Source organism: Nerophis ophidion, linkage group LG03 (assembly GCF_033978795.1).
Source record: "Nerophis ophidion isolate RoL-2023_Sa linkage group LG03, RoL_Noph_v1.0, whole genome shotgun sequence".
NCBI classification, from domain to species: Eukaryota; Metazoa; Chordata; class Actinopteri; order Syngnathiformes; family Syngnathidae; genus Nerophis; species Nerophis ophidion.
The window spans coordinates 25,802,324-25,819,343 of NC_084613.1; the positions used below are offsets into that span (position 1 = coordinate 25,802,324).

At 39.6% G+C, this 17,020-nt stretch overlaps 1 protein-coding gene across 2 annotated transcripts in view; it reads left to right on the plus strand.

Moving 5' to 3' along the window:
- Positions 1-15,571, plus strand: part of vwf (von Willebrand factor) — a 100,877-nt gene extending 85,306 nt beyond the window's left edge. For both annotated transcript variants that reach the window (XM_061894755.1, XM_061894756.1), the window contains 11 exons: positions 803-1,008; positions 4,310-4,459; positions 4,530-4,646; positions 4,723-4,903; positions 9,216-9,256; positions 9,321-9,437; positions 9,537-9,635; positions 14,713-14,841; positions 14,931-14,970; positions 15,045-15,142; positions 15,296-15,571. In XM_061894755.1, coding sequence (XP_061750739.1) covers positions 803-1,008; positions 4,310-4,459; positions 4,530-4,646; positions 4,723-4,903; positions 9,216-9,256; positions 9,321-9,437; positions 9,537-9,635; positions 14,713-14,841; positions 14,931-14,970; positions 15,045-15,142; positions 15,296-15,481 — 1,364 coding nt within the window. In that variant the 3' untranslated portion in view covers positions 15,482-15,571. The remainder of the gene's footprint in view (positions 1-802; positions 1,009-4,309; positions 4,460-4,529; positions 4,647-4,722; positions 4,904-9,215; positions 9,257-9,320; positions 9,438-9,536; positions 9,636-14,712; positions 14,842-14,930; positions 14,971-15,044; positions 15,143-15,295) is intronic.
- Positions 15,572-17,020: the final 1,449 nt, after the last annotated feature.

Consider the following 17,020-nt stretch of genomic DNA (forward strand, 5'->3'; position numbering starts at 1 on the left):
TCCTCCGCGACACAGTCAGTTCTCTGTGTCAGTACGTTCGAGAACGTGATTCACGTGATTCACGTCGAGAAACAGTCAGTTCTCTGTGTCAGTACGTTCGGGAACGTGATTCACGTGATTCACGTCGCGACACAGTCAGTTCTCTGTGTCAGTACGTTTGCGAACGTGATTCACGTGATTCACGTCGAGAAACAGTCAGTTCTCTGTGTCAGTACGTTCGGGAACGTGATTCACGTGATTCACGTCGCGACACAGTCAGTTCTCTGTGTCAGTACGTTTGCGAACGTGATTCACGTGATTCACGTCGCGACACAGTCAGTTCTCTGTGTCAGTACGTTTGCGAACGTGATTCACGTGATTCACGTCGCGCCACAGTCAGTTCTCTGTGTCAGTACGTTCGCGAACGTGATTCACGTGATTCACATCGCGACACAGTCAGTTCTCTGTGTCAGTACGTTCGCGAACATGATTCATGTGATTCACGTCGCTATACAGTCAGTTCTTTGTGTCAGTACGTTCGCGAACGTGATACACTTGAGTCACGTGATTCACGTCGCGACACAGTCAGTTCTCTGTGTCAGTACGTTCGCGAACGTGATCCACGTGATTCGCACCAGTTCCACTCATACCGGCATGGTCGCGGCGGAGCTCAACTGAACTGAGAAAGGAACGAATCAGTTCATATAGTGATTCAGTTCAGTACGTTCACTCAAAAGATTTGTTTGTTCAAACGAATCGTTCGCGAACAACACAACACTAACAAACATTTCAGTGCTTTGACTTTGTCTCTTTTCAACCCTAGTTTGCAAAAAGGAGAACTGCGTTTCTCGCTCCCGTCCTGCGTGCGGGGCGCATCGGCAGCTGACGGTGAAAAAGACAAAGTGCTGTGACGTGTTTGAGTGCTCGTGTAGCTGTCACAACTCCACCCGCACTTGTCCTGCTGGCTTCATCACAGCTTCCAAGACGGACGACTGTGACTGCACCGAGACAAGCTGCCTACCGGACAATGTCAGTGGTATCTTAGTACGGTCACAGGGGGTGCTAGTTGGATTCTTGTTGACTTTGTGTAAGAAGTGGGATATACTGTATCATGCACTAGGGCTGTGAGTCTTTGGACACCACACGATTCGATTTGATTCTTGGGGTTGATAATTCCATTCTCGATTCAAAACGATTCTTCTAAACCTAAACTTTTTTTAAAAAAAATGGGTGCCGGTTCTATGATGAACTACATTCCTCCATAAAATACATTAAGAGCTCAGACAAATTGTTATAGTACTTAACAGAAAACGTTTTTTGTTTAAAAGTTTGGACACAGTGTCTCATTTCAATGTTTTTTCTTTATTTTCATGACTATTTACATTGTAGATTGTCACTGAAGGCATCAAAACTATGAATGAACACATGTGGAGTTATGTATTTAACAAAAAAAAGTGAAATAACTAAAAACATGTTTTATATTCTAGTTTCTTCAAAATAGCCCTTTGCTCTGATAATTTTTTTTAACACTCTTGGCATTCTCTCGATGTGTTTCAAGAGGTAGTCACCTGAAATGGGGTTTCTCTTCACAGATGTGCTTGAAACTCATTGAGAGAATGCCAAGAGTCTGCTACTATTATAAAGATAATCTTTTACAATGTTTTTTATTTTTTTTACTGTAAGTTTTTAAAAACAACAGAGTATTCCTGTTTTATAGCAGATCTTGGATCATTGTAATCATATTGTCTTTGTTTTAATTCATAACTAGACATTTGGTGAAGTAAAGATGTGGCATCAACATTTTGACCTCTTGAGAACCAGCGTCTTCTGCAATGGACATTTGTGTTTTGGCTACTTCTTTCCAAAATTTGTACTCCGACAAAAGAAATAAACAAAATGTCCATCACAGGGGAGGCTTATTCTCAAAATAAGAAAAATACTGAAAGAAGAAGTAAATTTGGGAAAATGTGGCTCTTGAACAATTTAGTTATATAGCCCTGCCATAAATGCTCTAATTCAGATGTCTTCAACAGGGGGTCTGTGACCCCAAGGCGGTCCGCAAATGTACTTCAAGGGGGTCGTGACATTTCTGGTTGATCAGACTTTTTAAAAATATATTTCTTCATACTACCACCCGCATTGTTTTCACCAATGTAAGTTTTAATACATACACCTTAAAGAGGCATAGTTTGATTTGTTTCTACATTTAGAACATTTCCTTCTTGTTTACATAACATGTAATGGTGTTTCTTTGGTCAAAACATTGCATAGATTATGTTTTACAGAACGTTTTCAAACCTCTTTTGGACCGTCTCTTCAGGATTTGTGGGCGGTCCTATTTACGGGCCTCCACTTCGACTGCGTCTTCTCCCCATCATTCATGTTGTAGTTTTTAGCACTTTTATAGCGAGTCTACCAACAGATATACATAAGATCAAGGTAAATTATACGCTACATTGTATTAGAAATGGCAACAGCGGAGGATGCATGTGCAAGTACAAGCCAGTCTGCCCCACAACAGGAGGATAAAAGAAAAAAGGCACTTATTGATTACAAGGTCGGACTACAATGGCGGACCCGTGAAAAAGCACTTTGGGTAAATCTCTACCATTCATGGATATATCCGATGACGTCAAACTTTGCAAAAACGTCATAAATATAGGGCGAATTTCAAACGGCTCGTTTGGAGGAAGTATGAAAGAAGGCCAGATTGTTCTATAAATGTGATTTCACATTTTAGAGACTTTTGCAGATCCAAAATACACAAAAACATGTACCAACAGGTAAGAAAAGTTGGTTTTGCAAAATAGGTCCCCTTTAACTTTCCAACACTCTATGGTGTAGTTTACAAGTGTCAATGAGAATGAAAATGAATATTTCTATTATTCCAAGATAGCAAATTACTAGTTGTCAACAAGCACGCTAGTTACTAGCTCACGATTAGCGCGCTGGTTGCTACCTAGCGATTAGATGCCCTAGCTGCAAACTGACAATTAGCAAGCTGGTAGCCAGCTCGGGATTAGCGTGCTAGTTTCCAGCCAGCATTGGCAGCCAGCTACTAACTGCGCTACATCAAGGTTGTAAAACTCGTTTTCATTGAGGGCCACATAACAGTTATGGTTGCCCTCAGAGGGCCGCTTTTAATAATGACTAGAATATGAATATAAATACATGTGTGTGTGTATGTATATATATATATATATATATATATATATATATACATTTAGCACATTAACAATATATTTTTTTACATAAGCTATAAAAAAAATATTAACATTTTACTTTGAAAACTGGCAGCTCAATCACCAGAATTTTAAAGTAAAAGCCGTGTGTGTGTTTTTTTTTACAGCATATAAAGAAATTGAATAAATGGAATGGAACGGAAAAACAATACAACTGTTTTAAGTGGTAAAATTCAAGCAACTAAGCGGAAAGGTTTTTTTTTTTTTCCTTAAAATGTTGTTTTAATGTTGTTTTTTGGTTTGTTTTTCAATGTTTTAGTGTCTTACTGTATATGGGAAAAAACAGCACCAAAGTTGATTTTACAGTAACAAACTCAGTCAGTGGAATTTAACTGTAAAATCTATTTGTGAAGTGAATTATATTTATATAGCGCTTTTCTCTAGTGACTCAAAGCGCTTTATATAGTGAAACATATCTAAGTTACATTTTAAACCAGTGTGGGTGGCACTGGGAGCAGGTGGGTAAAGTGTCTTGCCCAAGGACACAACGGCAGTGACTAGGATTGCAGAAGCGGGAATCCAACCTGCAACCCTCAAGTTGCTGGCATGGCCACTCTATCAACCGAGCTATGCCGCCCCAATTTGATTGACAATTTGTTTTGAAAAAAAAAAGGCAAGCAGATATTTAAGTACAGTATTTGTCATTATTTTAACAAAAATATTTTTGGAATACATGACAATATAATACTTAGATTTTGATAATATTGAATTTTAAAAGATATGCAATTGCATGCAGTACATGATTTTTAAAGTCAAAAGGGAAAGAACAAATATATTTAGTAGGAAATGATCAAGCATTTTAATAACACATGTTATTTACAGGCAGGCCAGATTTGGTCCTTGAGTTTGACACCAGTGCTCTATTCTGTATTATTTGAATTGAATGTCTTATAACTGTACTTTAAAAACTGTTTTAATTAAAAACTAAATTTTACAAGATATATAAGTAGGGGGGACCTCTGCTCAAATTGTTTATTCACCTAAATAAATCAACTTATAATTGTAATTTATATTACAGCTGATTATTTTTATCTTTAAACTGTGTGTGAAAGCGATGGACGACGCTTAATAACTTATTCCCCCGACAGGTGTGTGTGGTTGGTGGTGTGGTGCATCCCGTGGGCAGCAAGTGGAATGAGGGATGCGAGAAGTGCAGCTGCAGTGCCCTGCAGGACAATGTCACCTCCCTGCACGTTGTCCAGTGCTCTCCGCCAGTTTGCCAACGCAGCTGCCCCACCGTGAGACAAAATGCATTTCACCAGCAACGAAAGACCTTCACTAATATTGTTATGTTCATGCACATCCTAGGGATCCAAGTACACGCCATCCAGTGGGGAATGCTGCGGGAAGTGCAAACCCACTAGCTGTGTGGAGTCCGAGGGAGAGATGCGAGGGGACTCACTGATTGGTGTAAAGCTGAGAATGGTAGGCAGGTACTTGATTCATAAGTGAGTAGCAGACCTCCTGTAGCTCATTTCCTTGATCCATTCTGTATGCACAGGTGGGCGAGCAATGGCAGTCGCCCGATGATAAGTGTGTGTTGCATAAGTGTGTGAGGGTGAAAGATGAGTTGTTCATCTCTTCTACAAACATCAGCTGTGCTGTTATCAACACACCGGCCTGTCCGCTGGGCTCAGAGTTGCGCTGCGACACGCACGATTGCTGCCCACGCTGCCACTGTGGTGAGTACATTACACATAACTCTTGTCAGTAGGTGAGCAGCATGCAGTTGCAGGGGCCTTCCAGCAGAGGTCACACTTACGATGAGATCATGGTACTTATAGCAGGGGTCTCCAAACTTTTTCCAATAAGGGCTGTCACGCAAAATTTCTTCCCCCCTACAAAAACCTTCCCCCCGGAAGACATTTGGCGTGACAGCCCCTCTAATGCTTGAAGGACCCCAATGAGGGTGGAAGGACCTTAAAGCAGCCAACACAGCTGCCTGTTTTAATAGCATTAAAATTGACTGATCGTCATTGGTGAAAAATAACGGTGAGGAAAAAATATTAGCATTCCAGCATGCTAACCTTTCAAGCTAATTTGGCTTCTCTAATTTTGCAGCTGTAATACTTAAGAGGCATATAATTTGGTATTGTCACGCCCTCATTGGGGTCCTTCAGGCATTAGAGGGGCTGTCACGCTAAATTTCTTCCACGGGGGAAGGTTTTTGTAGGGGGGAAGAAATTTGGCGTAACAGGCCCACACATTGAAAAATCAAAGCATGCGTGGCCGTTTTCATATTTTTTATTTAAAAGTCATTACAATATAAATACTTTGTTATGTGTAGGACTTCCCACAAGTTTGGTCCCAGGAACCCTGAAGGGTCTCAGTATGTGTGTGTGTGTGTGTGTATAAATATATATGTATGTATGAATGAATGTGTATATGTATGTATGTTTGTATATATATATATATACATATATATATATATATATATATATATATATATGTATATATATATATATATATACATAAATACATCAAATTTGTCAATATATGTGTGTGCTTCTCATTACATTGGATGCTTTATCTGTTCTATAGCTTCTAAAGTCAAGTGAAGTCAAGTGAAGTTGATATTACAACCAATCATTGATCTCACAGATGATTTTCTTGACTTCAATCCCACTGCAAATGCGAATGAAGTGCATACTTAGTCAACAGCCATACATGTCACACTAAGGGTGGCATTATGAACAACGTGCCATATAGCTAAAAACCACACCAAACAACTATGACAAACACATGTTGGGAGATTATTTGCACCGCAACTCAACACAAACACTACAGAACATAATCCCACAATTACCTGCAGCACCAACTGTTCCGGGACGCTACAATACAAACAAACGTCATTGGTGGATCTACACCTAACATCCACTATAATGATACCAAGTACATTAGCGTTTCTAGTCGATACTATTACGATAACATCAATGTTTTTTAGCTTCACAAAATCAATATAGACAAACGCCATTGGTGGAGCAACACCTAACATCCACTGTAATGATATCAACTACAATAGCGTATCTAGTCGATACTACTACGATAACATCGGTATTTTTTAGCATCACAAAATATTCTTTCATTTTTTAAAAGACACAAAATATGCCATTTTACCATGAATTGATTAACGTGGACCCCCGACTTAAACAAGTTGAAAAACTTATTTTGGGTGTTACCATTTAGTGGTCAATTGTACGGAATATGTACTGAACTGTGCAATCTACTAATAACAGTTTCAATCAATCCAATCAATCAATGCAATGTTTGATTTGAAAAAATTGGAGCCTTAAAAAGGTCAATATATCAAGATGCAAGAGATAGGAGGACGATTTGCAGGTAAGACAACTATTTAATTATATAGAAACACAGGTAGCGCTAAGAGGTGCCGCTGGGAAGTGCACGGAAACATAGGCAGTTTACAGCAAACAGCGTGAGTAACTTTGATTAATACAACAATCCTCGAGCCCTCACTGGAGGGCAAGGCAAGCATAAATAGCAGCCGGATTGTCAACTGCAAGCAGGTGTGCCAGGCTGCCAATCAGGAAGAGGTGAGGGGGAAAAGCGCTCAGGAAGACAAACAAGAAGTGCAACAAAGAAGGAGCGCATACTCGGAAATAAACACAAACGGAAACAGAACATGTGACACCTGACGTGACAGATCGTCACACAATAATTCATAATGACATTGATTTAAATGTATATTATTTTTGAGCACTGACAGTTTAACAAAAAAGTCCTAATAAATTTTTTAGGGATCCAAAAAGGCCCCATTCCTAACATTTTTTCAAAAGTCATATTTTATTTTATTTTTCTTACCTTGCCTAAGTCTGTAGATCAACTTCAGATTTATCCGTCGTTTATAAAATCAAACACCTTTTTTCGTGTTTTTTTGTTTATTTGTCTTATGCCTTTTGTTGTGGTTTACTAAGAGGAGTGACGGCAAACGGACACCAGGTGGCAGTAATGTTCAAAAATGTATCATATATGGTAAAAATATATATAATAAGAATACTAAACAATACTAACGACTTAAACCAAGTAAATGAAGTGTGACAAAAACTAAAGAGTGTATGGTGTAAGACTAAGTGTGTAAATTAACTGAAGTGTGTGTTACCAAGTGTTGTAGAGAGGCAAAGGAACAAGGCAGTCCGAGAGGCAGGCAGATGATCATTCAGGGCAGGAGAGAAAAGGCAAGATCCGTGTTCAGGCGAAGGTCGAGAATCGAGGAAGGCAGTCCAAAAACACAGGGGGAAATAACAGACGATCTCTAAGGGGGAAGACTGGTACACCATTTGAGAACTAAGTTCCCGCGCCGATCCTTGGGTCCACTGGTCCCTTTATACAGCTTATCGTCATCAGTCACAGGTGTGCAGGTTGACTGATCGTCTGCAGGCTTGAAGTTGCGTGGGCGTGCTGCGATCAGCGTGAGCGGGGGCGTGTCCGGGAGCGCTGTCAGCGGATCCTCTTGGTTGTCCCGCAGCGGAAGGAGACGCAGACTGCGCATGTGCCACAACACCTTTTTTAGCAAAGATAACATTGTTTTAATAGAGCGTACACACAGAATATGCAAATTTCCCCACCAAAAAAAAAATCAAGTGGAATTTTTGATAATTGGTATATTAAATGTGTCAATAACAACAATGATTTTGATTCATTTTGTTTTTGGAGCAATAACAGCTTTAAAGGCGTACTGAAATTAGATTTTCTTATTCAAACGGGGATAGCAGGTCCATTCTATGTGTCATACTTGATCATTTCGCAATATTGCCCTATTTTTGTTGAAAGGATTTAGTAGAGAACATCGACGACAAAGTTCCCAACTTTTGGTCGCTAATAAATAAGCCTTGCCTGTACCGGAAGTAGGAGACGATGTGCGCGTGACGTCACGGGTTGTGTAGCTCCTCACATCCTCACATTATTTACAATCATAGCCTCCAGCAGCAAGAGCTATTCAGAATGAGAAAGCGATAATGTCCCCATTAATTTGAGGGAGGATGAAAGTTTCATGGATGAGGAAAGTTAAAGTGAAGAACTAAAGAAAAAGAAAAAGCGACGGCCCTAGGCGGCGGCAGTGGGAACGTTTCAGATGTTATTAGACACATTTACCAGGATAATTCTCGAAAATCCCTTATCTGCTTATTGTGTTAATAGTATTTTAGTCAGATTATCAAGTCATACCTCAAAGTCGGATGGCTGCGGTGAACGCCAGTGTCTCTGAGAGAAGCCGAGGAGCCAAGACCACAGCTGCCTTTTTGACAGCTACAGGAGGAAGTCCCATAATACAATTAAGTCTCCGGTAAGAGCCGACTTAATATCACAATTTTCACACTTGCTGGTTGACGTAGAGAAACATGTTCGCTTGACCGCTATGTGTTAAAGCTTCACAACAAACAAAGAAACACTGGCTGTGTTTCGGTGCTAAAGGCAGCTGCAATCCACCGCTTTCCACCAACAGCAATCTTCTTTATAGTCTCCATTATTAATTGTACAAATTGCAAAAGATTCAGCAACGCAGATGTCCAAATCACTGTGTAATTATGCGATGAAAAGAGACAACTTTTAGCCGTAAGTGGTGCTGGGCTAATATGTCTGCTACAACCCGAGACGTCACAAACACGCGTCATCATACGTGTCAACATTCCGCGACGTTTTCAACAAGAAACTCTGCGGGAAATTAAAATTTGTAATTTAGTAAACTAAACCGGCCTTATTGGCATGTGTTACAATGTTAATATTTCATCATTGATATATAAACTATCAGACTGCTTGGTCGGTAGTAGTGGGTTTCAGTAGGCCTTTAAATAAAAAAACACCCTGCAATTGAAACTGTGTGTATTAGAGTCAAAGTTCCATTACATTTCACCTTTTTTCTTATTTTAATTTCACTTTTTAATGTTTGTTTTTTTTGTTTTTTTAAAACATTTGCTTTAACCACACTTTGGATGCAGCCTAACATTGATATTGTTTTTTTTTTTGTTTTATCCCCCACAGCTCCTGTAGATGCCTGCGTCCTCAACAACACTCTTCTTGGAGTAAGCAGTACATATTGTGTCCAGTTTGAGATTTTGCTCCGTTTGAATATTTCTGCGTGTGCAGGCCGGGGAGAAGCTGATGGTGGATGCCTGCACGCACTGTGAATGCTCGGTGGAGGATGGCGCCATCAAGAGACACAGGCTATCCTGCAGGAGAATCCCCTGTATGCCTTGTCCCATGGTAGTCCTTCTTTCTCATGTCTCATTTATACATAGTGTACATTCCTGGTTCTTCTGTTCAGTTATTTGTGCGCCAACTAACGTGCAGTCCTATCTTCAGGGATACATTGAGCAGAAAGAAGAAGGTGCTTGCTGTGGTCGCTGTGTCGCCACCACCTGCTTTGTGAGCATGCCTGATGGACAGCAGATGAGTATGCAGGTAAGTGTGTGCCTTGTAGAAAAGAGGCCTTATGCAATGCTTTATAGTACGGCGGTAATGCTTTTAAGTACTATACTTTCAGTTTATTTGGACCATGCATACTACAAAATGTCAAGCATCACATATTTCCAGTTGTTTCATTACATCACGTCCGAAAAGGAGTAAGAAGAAGCAGAGTCTATTTAATCCTATGCCTTGTCTTGCTATAGCAATTTTATCCCATGTCCTTGTTCTCTGTAACAGAACAGTTAATAAATAAATAATAAACCATATTAAGTAAACAAATCTTCAATACATAAATCTTTATCTCAAAATGAAAAAATAAAAAGTTCAATATGTTCACAAGTGAAGTGAAGTGAATTATATTTATATAGCGCTTTTCTCAAGTGACTCAAAGCGCTTTACATAGTGGCACCCAATATCTAAGTTACATTTAAACCAGTGTGGGTAGCACTGGGAGCAGGTGGGTAAAGTGTCTTGCCCAAGGACACAATGGCAGTAACTAGGATGGCACAAGCGGGAATCGAACCTGCAACCCTCAAGTTGCTGGCACGGCCACTCTACCAACCGAGCTATGCCGCCCCAACTGTCGTTCTGTGTACTTTGTGAACACTAATAGTTTGAATACTCTCTTAAACTGAATCATATTAGTGCGTTGTTTCATTTATTTGCTTAATCAATTCCATGATTTAATTTCACATACGGATATGCTAAAGGTTTCAAGTGTTGTACGCGCATACAGTTGTTTTAAATTAGATTTTATTCCTCCTCTTTTGTTGAGAAGAATTGTACATTCTTGGGTAGCTGTCAGAGTTAGTTTGTGACGAACCCCAAGATGCAGAGAAAGAGGCAGGCATGGAGTGAGAAAACATGATTTAATTTAAAACACTGAGACAAAAACAAAGAAAGGGTACAACAAAAAGCGAGCACGAGGCGGATAACAAACAAAAAGGCCTAGTTTGGAAGCTAGCAGGTATCGAGCAAGAAACAGAAGTCGTACTTATAATATGAAAACAAAGCTTGGAAGGAGGGAACAAAAGACAATAAGCTACAAACCACTATCAAATATAGCTTACCGCAACGCTGCATTGATACGATATGATACGACACGACAGGTAGCAACGACAAGAGCGACAATAATCCAGCACTGACTGGAGGAACAAAGCAGGTAAAATAGGACAGGGCTGATTGACACCAGGTGTGGCCAGGTGCCAATCATCCGCAGCTGAGGGGAAAACATGGCACAGGGAAAAAAACAGGAAACAGACAAAATAAGAGCGCTGACAGGAACTTAAACAGGAAATACTAAACACACACAGAGGAAAAACTAAAACATAAACAAACTGTCAAAGGCAAGCCTGACAGTAGCAGGTTATAGTTTGCTTTGTATATAATTTTTGCGGTTTGCAAATGCACCTAATCATTGAATTTCAATATTTGTAATTCAATAAAAAAAAAAGTAGTATGTCCTCTATATCCAACATTATGTATTTTTATAAGTGATCGTTTTTTTTTTTTAACACCGTTAGTGAATGAAGCGCACATTTGTAGTTGTTTCCCCATATTTCAATGCAATAACTCAGATATTGTAAAACTAGCGAGCAGTAGAGATTATGAAGTTATTTTTGGTCCAGAACATATTTTGTTTTATTCATTATTGACGTGCTTTATGTCTTATATTTTTTACATGAGGTTTCCAGTTCATTTTGTCATCTATTATTACACCCAAAAATGTGTTTTCTTTTACCCTTTCTGTATTTGTTTGACTTCCCTTCTACTGTTACCAAATAACATTACTTTAGTTTTACTGAGATTTGTCAAACCATTTTTTTTATTTTGTCATTTCTTATGTTATTATTTGTATTATGTATATGTTCTCTCCTGAACAAAACACAGAAAAAATGAACAAATTAAAAAGATGGTACTTTAACATACGCCATAGTACAGTAAAGTAGGTCCCACTGTCATATTACACAAAAGTATACTTTTCTATGTTTTGTATGTTTATACTACAAGCACATCATATATACCATGTAGTATTTGAAAGACTATAGTCTTATATTGCATCTTTAATGCTATATCATTATTGGGAAAGAGTCCTCTCAGAATGTTTTTATTCTGAGACAGTCTGAATAAAGCAATGTGACTAAAATTGACGTCGAATAATTAATTTTATACAAAGGAGCAAGTACAAACAATAGCAATTCGCCCGCTGGAGAGAGGACCGAGCCGTCTAAAGTCGGTTGCGTTCTCAAAAAATAGTCTCTCTCCTCATATGCTTTTGTCCGTCTTGCTAAGATCAAAACCGAAAGTTAACGTGGCTTACGGGTTGGGCACACGCATTTTTGTCCCACTCTCACTCTCCGTACCTGGAACATCCCAACACCACTCAAACTAGAGGGAATAATGTGTGTGTGTGTGTGTGTGTGTGTGTGTGTGTGTGTGTGTGTGTGTGTGTGTGTGTGTGTGTGTGTGTGTGTGTGTGTGTGTGTGTAGATAAAAAACAGGGTGAGGTTATGGTGTTAATATTCCATCCATCCATCCATTTCCTACCGCTTATTCCGTTTCGGGGACACGGGGGGCGCTGGCGCCTATCTCAGCTACAATCGGGCGGAAGGCGGGGTACACCCTGGACAAGTCGCCACCTCATCGCAGGGCTGGTGTTAATATTGTTTGAGCAAAACCAAGGCCAAAGCTAGTAACTTCTAAGATGTTCCATTTGGCTAAAAAATGTTACCCAAACACTTGCTATACCGTGTTAAACCAAATTATGTAAACATATATTGTTTTATGTTACCATACCATACTACAGTGGTTCTCAACCTTTTTTCAGTGATGTACCCCCGTGAACATTTTTTTAATTCAAGTACCCCCTAATCAGAGCAAAGCATTTTTGGTTGAAAAAAAGAGATAAAGAAGTAAAATACAGCACTCTGTCATCAGTTACTGATTTAATAAATTGTATAAAAGTGCAAAATATTGCTCATTTGTAATAGTCTTTCTTGACCTATTTGGAAAAAAAGATGTAAAAAAAAACAAAAAAAAAATTTGAAAAATAAACAAGTGATTCAATTATAAATAAAGATTTCTACACATGGAAGTAATCATCAACTTAAAGTGCCCTCTTTGGGGATTGTAATAGAGATCCACCTGGATTCATCAACTTCATTTTAAACATTTCTTCACAAAAAAAGAAATATTTAACATCAATATTTATGTAACATGTCCACAAAAAAATCTAGCTGTCAACACTGAATATTGCATTGTTGCATTTCTTTTCACAGTTTATGGACTTACATCCATATATTGTTGAAGTATAATTTAATAAATATATTTATAAAGGATTTTGAATTGTTGCTATTTTTAGAATATTTCTAAAAAAATCTCACGTACCCCTTGGCATACCTTCAAATACCCCCAGGGGTACGCATACCCCCATTTGAGAACCACTGCCATATTATACTAGTGGTATACAATACTATTCTATACTGTGTAATGCTTTACTATACTGTATCATATTATATTATACTACCATAACTGAGTTATATAATGCACAATTGCTACATACTTACTGGTACATTATACTCTACCATTATATACCATACCATCCTAAACTAACTAATATACTATTCTATAGTATACTACACAGTGAGATAAAATGAATTATTCACATAATGCTGTGCTATGTCCTCTTTTACTATACGTTACCACACTATACTGTGCTAAAACATCCGATTATATACTATGCTGTACTATATTATGCTACGTTACACCCCACTGTTTTAGACTACATGCTATCTTACACTATACTACACTTTATTATAATATATCATATTAAAGTAAAGTTAAAGTACCAATGATTGTGACACACACACTAGGTGTGGTGAAATGTGTCCTCTGCATTTGACCCATCCCCTTGCTAACCCCCTTGGAAGTGAGGGGAGCAGTGGGAAGCAGCGGTGCCGTGCCTGGGAATCATTTATGGTGATTTAAGTGAGATCGGTAGGTTGTGAGTTCAAACCCCGGCCGAGTTATACCAAAGACTATAAAAATGGGACCCATTACCTCCCTGCTTGGCACTCAGCATCAAGGGTTGGAATTGGGGATTAAATCACCAAGTGATTCCCAGGCGCGGCCACCGCTGCTGCTCACTGCTCTCCTGTGGGGATGGATCAAATGCAGAGGATAATTTCACCGCGCCTAGTGTGTGACAATCATTGGCACTTTAACTTGAACTTTTTGCTGCTGTGACGTATATTACCGTAATAACTTGTATGTCACTCAAAAGTGTTGCGATCCGCTGCTCGGATCTACACATATTATTTATTTTTCCATTTTGTATATCTCTCCATCTGACTCCTTATTTCCTGTTTGCTTTGTCACCATGGTCACTCATCAGTCCACCTGCTAGTCTCGGTTCCCGCACACCTGCTACTCATTATCACTCTCCTATATAAGCCTCCCTCTTTTCTTTGTTCAGTTTGGGTCCATAAGAGTTACTCACATGCAACAAGTGACGACTGCTCTTTTCGGTACGTTTATTCTCGCTAGCTCATATGCTAGGCCACCTGCCTTTTCTTAGCTCACATGCTAAATGTTTTTGTTTTTACATTTTTGTGCTTTCATGACAAGTCTAGTTTTCTGTTTGTATTTCCTAGTTTTCATACCAGCGTTTTTGGTTTGCCTTTTTATTAGCTCCAGTATTTCTGTAAAGAGCTCTCTTTTTGTTAAATAAATCTTTTAAGATTTTACCTTTGTTGTGTTCACGTCAACGCATCCTCGAGGGAATCGAACCCGGCACCTCGATGCCTACCAGTCTTTACAAAAAGTGCCGATTTCAACCATTGAAATACTTTCTATAATTCAAGACTTACGGTCATTTAAAAACAGCACTGCACATCATAATGGCGGCGACAGTTTTGTTGTTCAAGGTCTAAAAAAAATATGTAGAATGTCCGGCGGGCTGGATTGAAAATCTTAATGGGCCGCATGTGGCACGCGGGCCGTATTATGCCGAGGTCCGCCATATTTGTACTGTATGTAGTGAATGTGATTTAGTGTGCTCACCTTCCTTCAGGTCAATACCACAAAGGTTGATGGCTGCAACCAGTATGTTTGTGGTGTGAACCATGAAGGAGAGCTGGCCTTGCAGATCCGAACCACTACTTGCCCTCCTTTGAACCGCCAAGAATGCCTGGATCAGGGGGTGCGAACACTACACAATTACAGCAGCCTTTTACCCCCAACACACACACACACACAATCTTGATGCTCATCTCCACTGTCTTTTTCCAGGGCACTGTTAGCCAGATCGGAACAACGTGCTGCGAGATCTGTAAGTAGAGCTATCCCATACGCTTCTTCTCGTTTGTCCAAGTCGGATTTTGACAAGAGTGTGTCGGTGAGAAGGTACCGAGTCAGCGTGTCGCAGGACGGCGGGAACGTTGAACTATGTCAAAGTGGACGATTGCCAATCGGAGCAGCAGATTGAGTTGCACTATTGTGAGGTGAGAGCTCTTTAAGAACACATGCACAGTTTTAAACCATGACTCATCATTTTGTGTAACTCCAGATTAGCAAAGACTAATCAAGTCCCGAGTTTGTCTCTCACCATCTGATCCTCTCTTTCCCCACCACCCGCCCGCCCGTCTGTCTGTCAGGGTAAATGTCGCAGTAAGTCCATGTACTCCCTGCAGAGAGCTGCTGTCGAGCAGGAGTGTGTGTGTTGCGTTGCCACGGAGACAGAGCCCGTCAGCGTTCCTATTCTGTGTGCCAACGGGACCCACAGCCACCACACGGTCCTGTCGGTCACTGCATGCGACTGTCAGTCCAAACATTGCACGTAGAAAGGAACACTTTTCAAACGTACAATTTTGTTGAATTTGTATGTACTCATGTCACAATGCTACAGTATAAAGCAAGCCATTGTTACAGAACGTGTACGTGGGTCTTCCTCTATAGGGGTCAGCCTTTATCCCTTCCTGAACAAGGCACTCAACTGCTAATCAGGTGAATTCAAAGTGAGTATCTTTTTTTTTTTTTAAGTACCGTATTTTCTGGACCATAAGGCGCACCGGATTATAAGGCGATGTCACGCCAAATTTCTTCCCCCCTACAAAAACTTTCCCCCCGAAAGACATTTTCCGTGACAGCCCCTCTAATGCCTGAAAGACCCCAATGAGGGCGTGATAATACCAAGTTATATGACTCTTAAGGGTTACAGTTGCAAAATTAGCGAAGCAAAAATAGCTTGTAAGGTTAGCATGCTGGAATGCTAATATTTTTTCCTCACCGTTATTTTTCACCAATGACAATCAGCCAATTATAATGCTTTTAAAACAGGCAGCTGTGTGGGCTACTTTAAGCAAGTTATATGACTCTTAAGGGTTACAGTTGCAAAATTAGCAAAGCAAAAATAGCTTGTAAGGTTAGCCTGCTGGAATGCTAATATTTTTTCCTCACCGTTATTTTTCACCAATGACAATCAGCCAATTATAATGCTTTTAAAACAGGCAGCTGTGTGGGCTGCTTCAAGGTCCTTCCACCCTCATTGGGGTCCTTCAGGCATTAGAGGGGCTGTCACGCCAAATGTCTTCCGGGGGGAAAGCTTTAGTACGGGGGAAGAAATTAGGCGTGACAGCCAATCAAAGGGGTCTAATTACGATTTTTTTTTTTCTAAATTTAAAATATTTCCTTGTGGAAGCTATTTTTTCAAGCAAAATTAGCTTGAAAGGTTAGCATGCTGGAATGCTAATATTTTTTCCTCACCGTTATTTTTCAGCAATGACAATCAGCCAATTATAATGCTTTTAAAACAGGCAGCTGTGTAGGCTGCTTTAAGCAAGTTATATGACTCTTAAGGGTTACAGCTGCAAAATTAGTGAAGCAAAAATAGCTTGAAACATTAGCATGCTGGAATGCTAATATTTTTTTCCTCACCGTTATTTTTCACCAATGACAATCAGCCAATTATAATGCTTTTAAAACAGGCAGCTGTGTGGGCTGCTTTAAGCAAGTTAAAAGACTCTTAAGGGTTACAGCTGCAAAATTAGCAAAGAAAAATAAGCTTGAAAGGTTAGCATGCTGGAATGCTAATATTTTTTCCTCACCGTTATTTTTCAGCAATGACAATCAGCCAATTATAATGCTTTTAAAACAGGTAGCTGTGTGGGGTGCTTTAAGGTCCTTCCACCCTCATTGGGGTCCTTCAGACATTAGAGGGGCTGTCACGCCAAATGTCTTCCGGGGGGGAAGAAATTAGGCGTGACAGCCCATTAAAGGGGTCATATTACGATTCTTTCTTTTTCTAAATTTAAAATATTTCCTTGTGGGAGCTATTTTTTCAAGCAAAAATAGCTTGAAAGGTTAGCATGCTGGAATGCTAA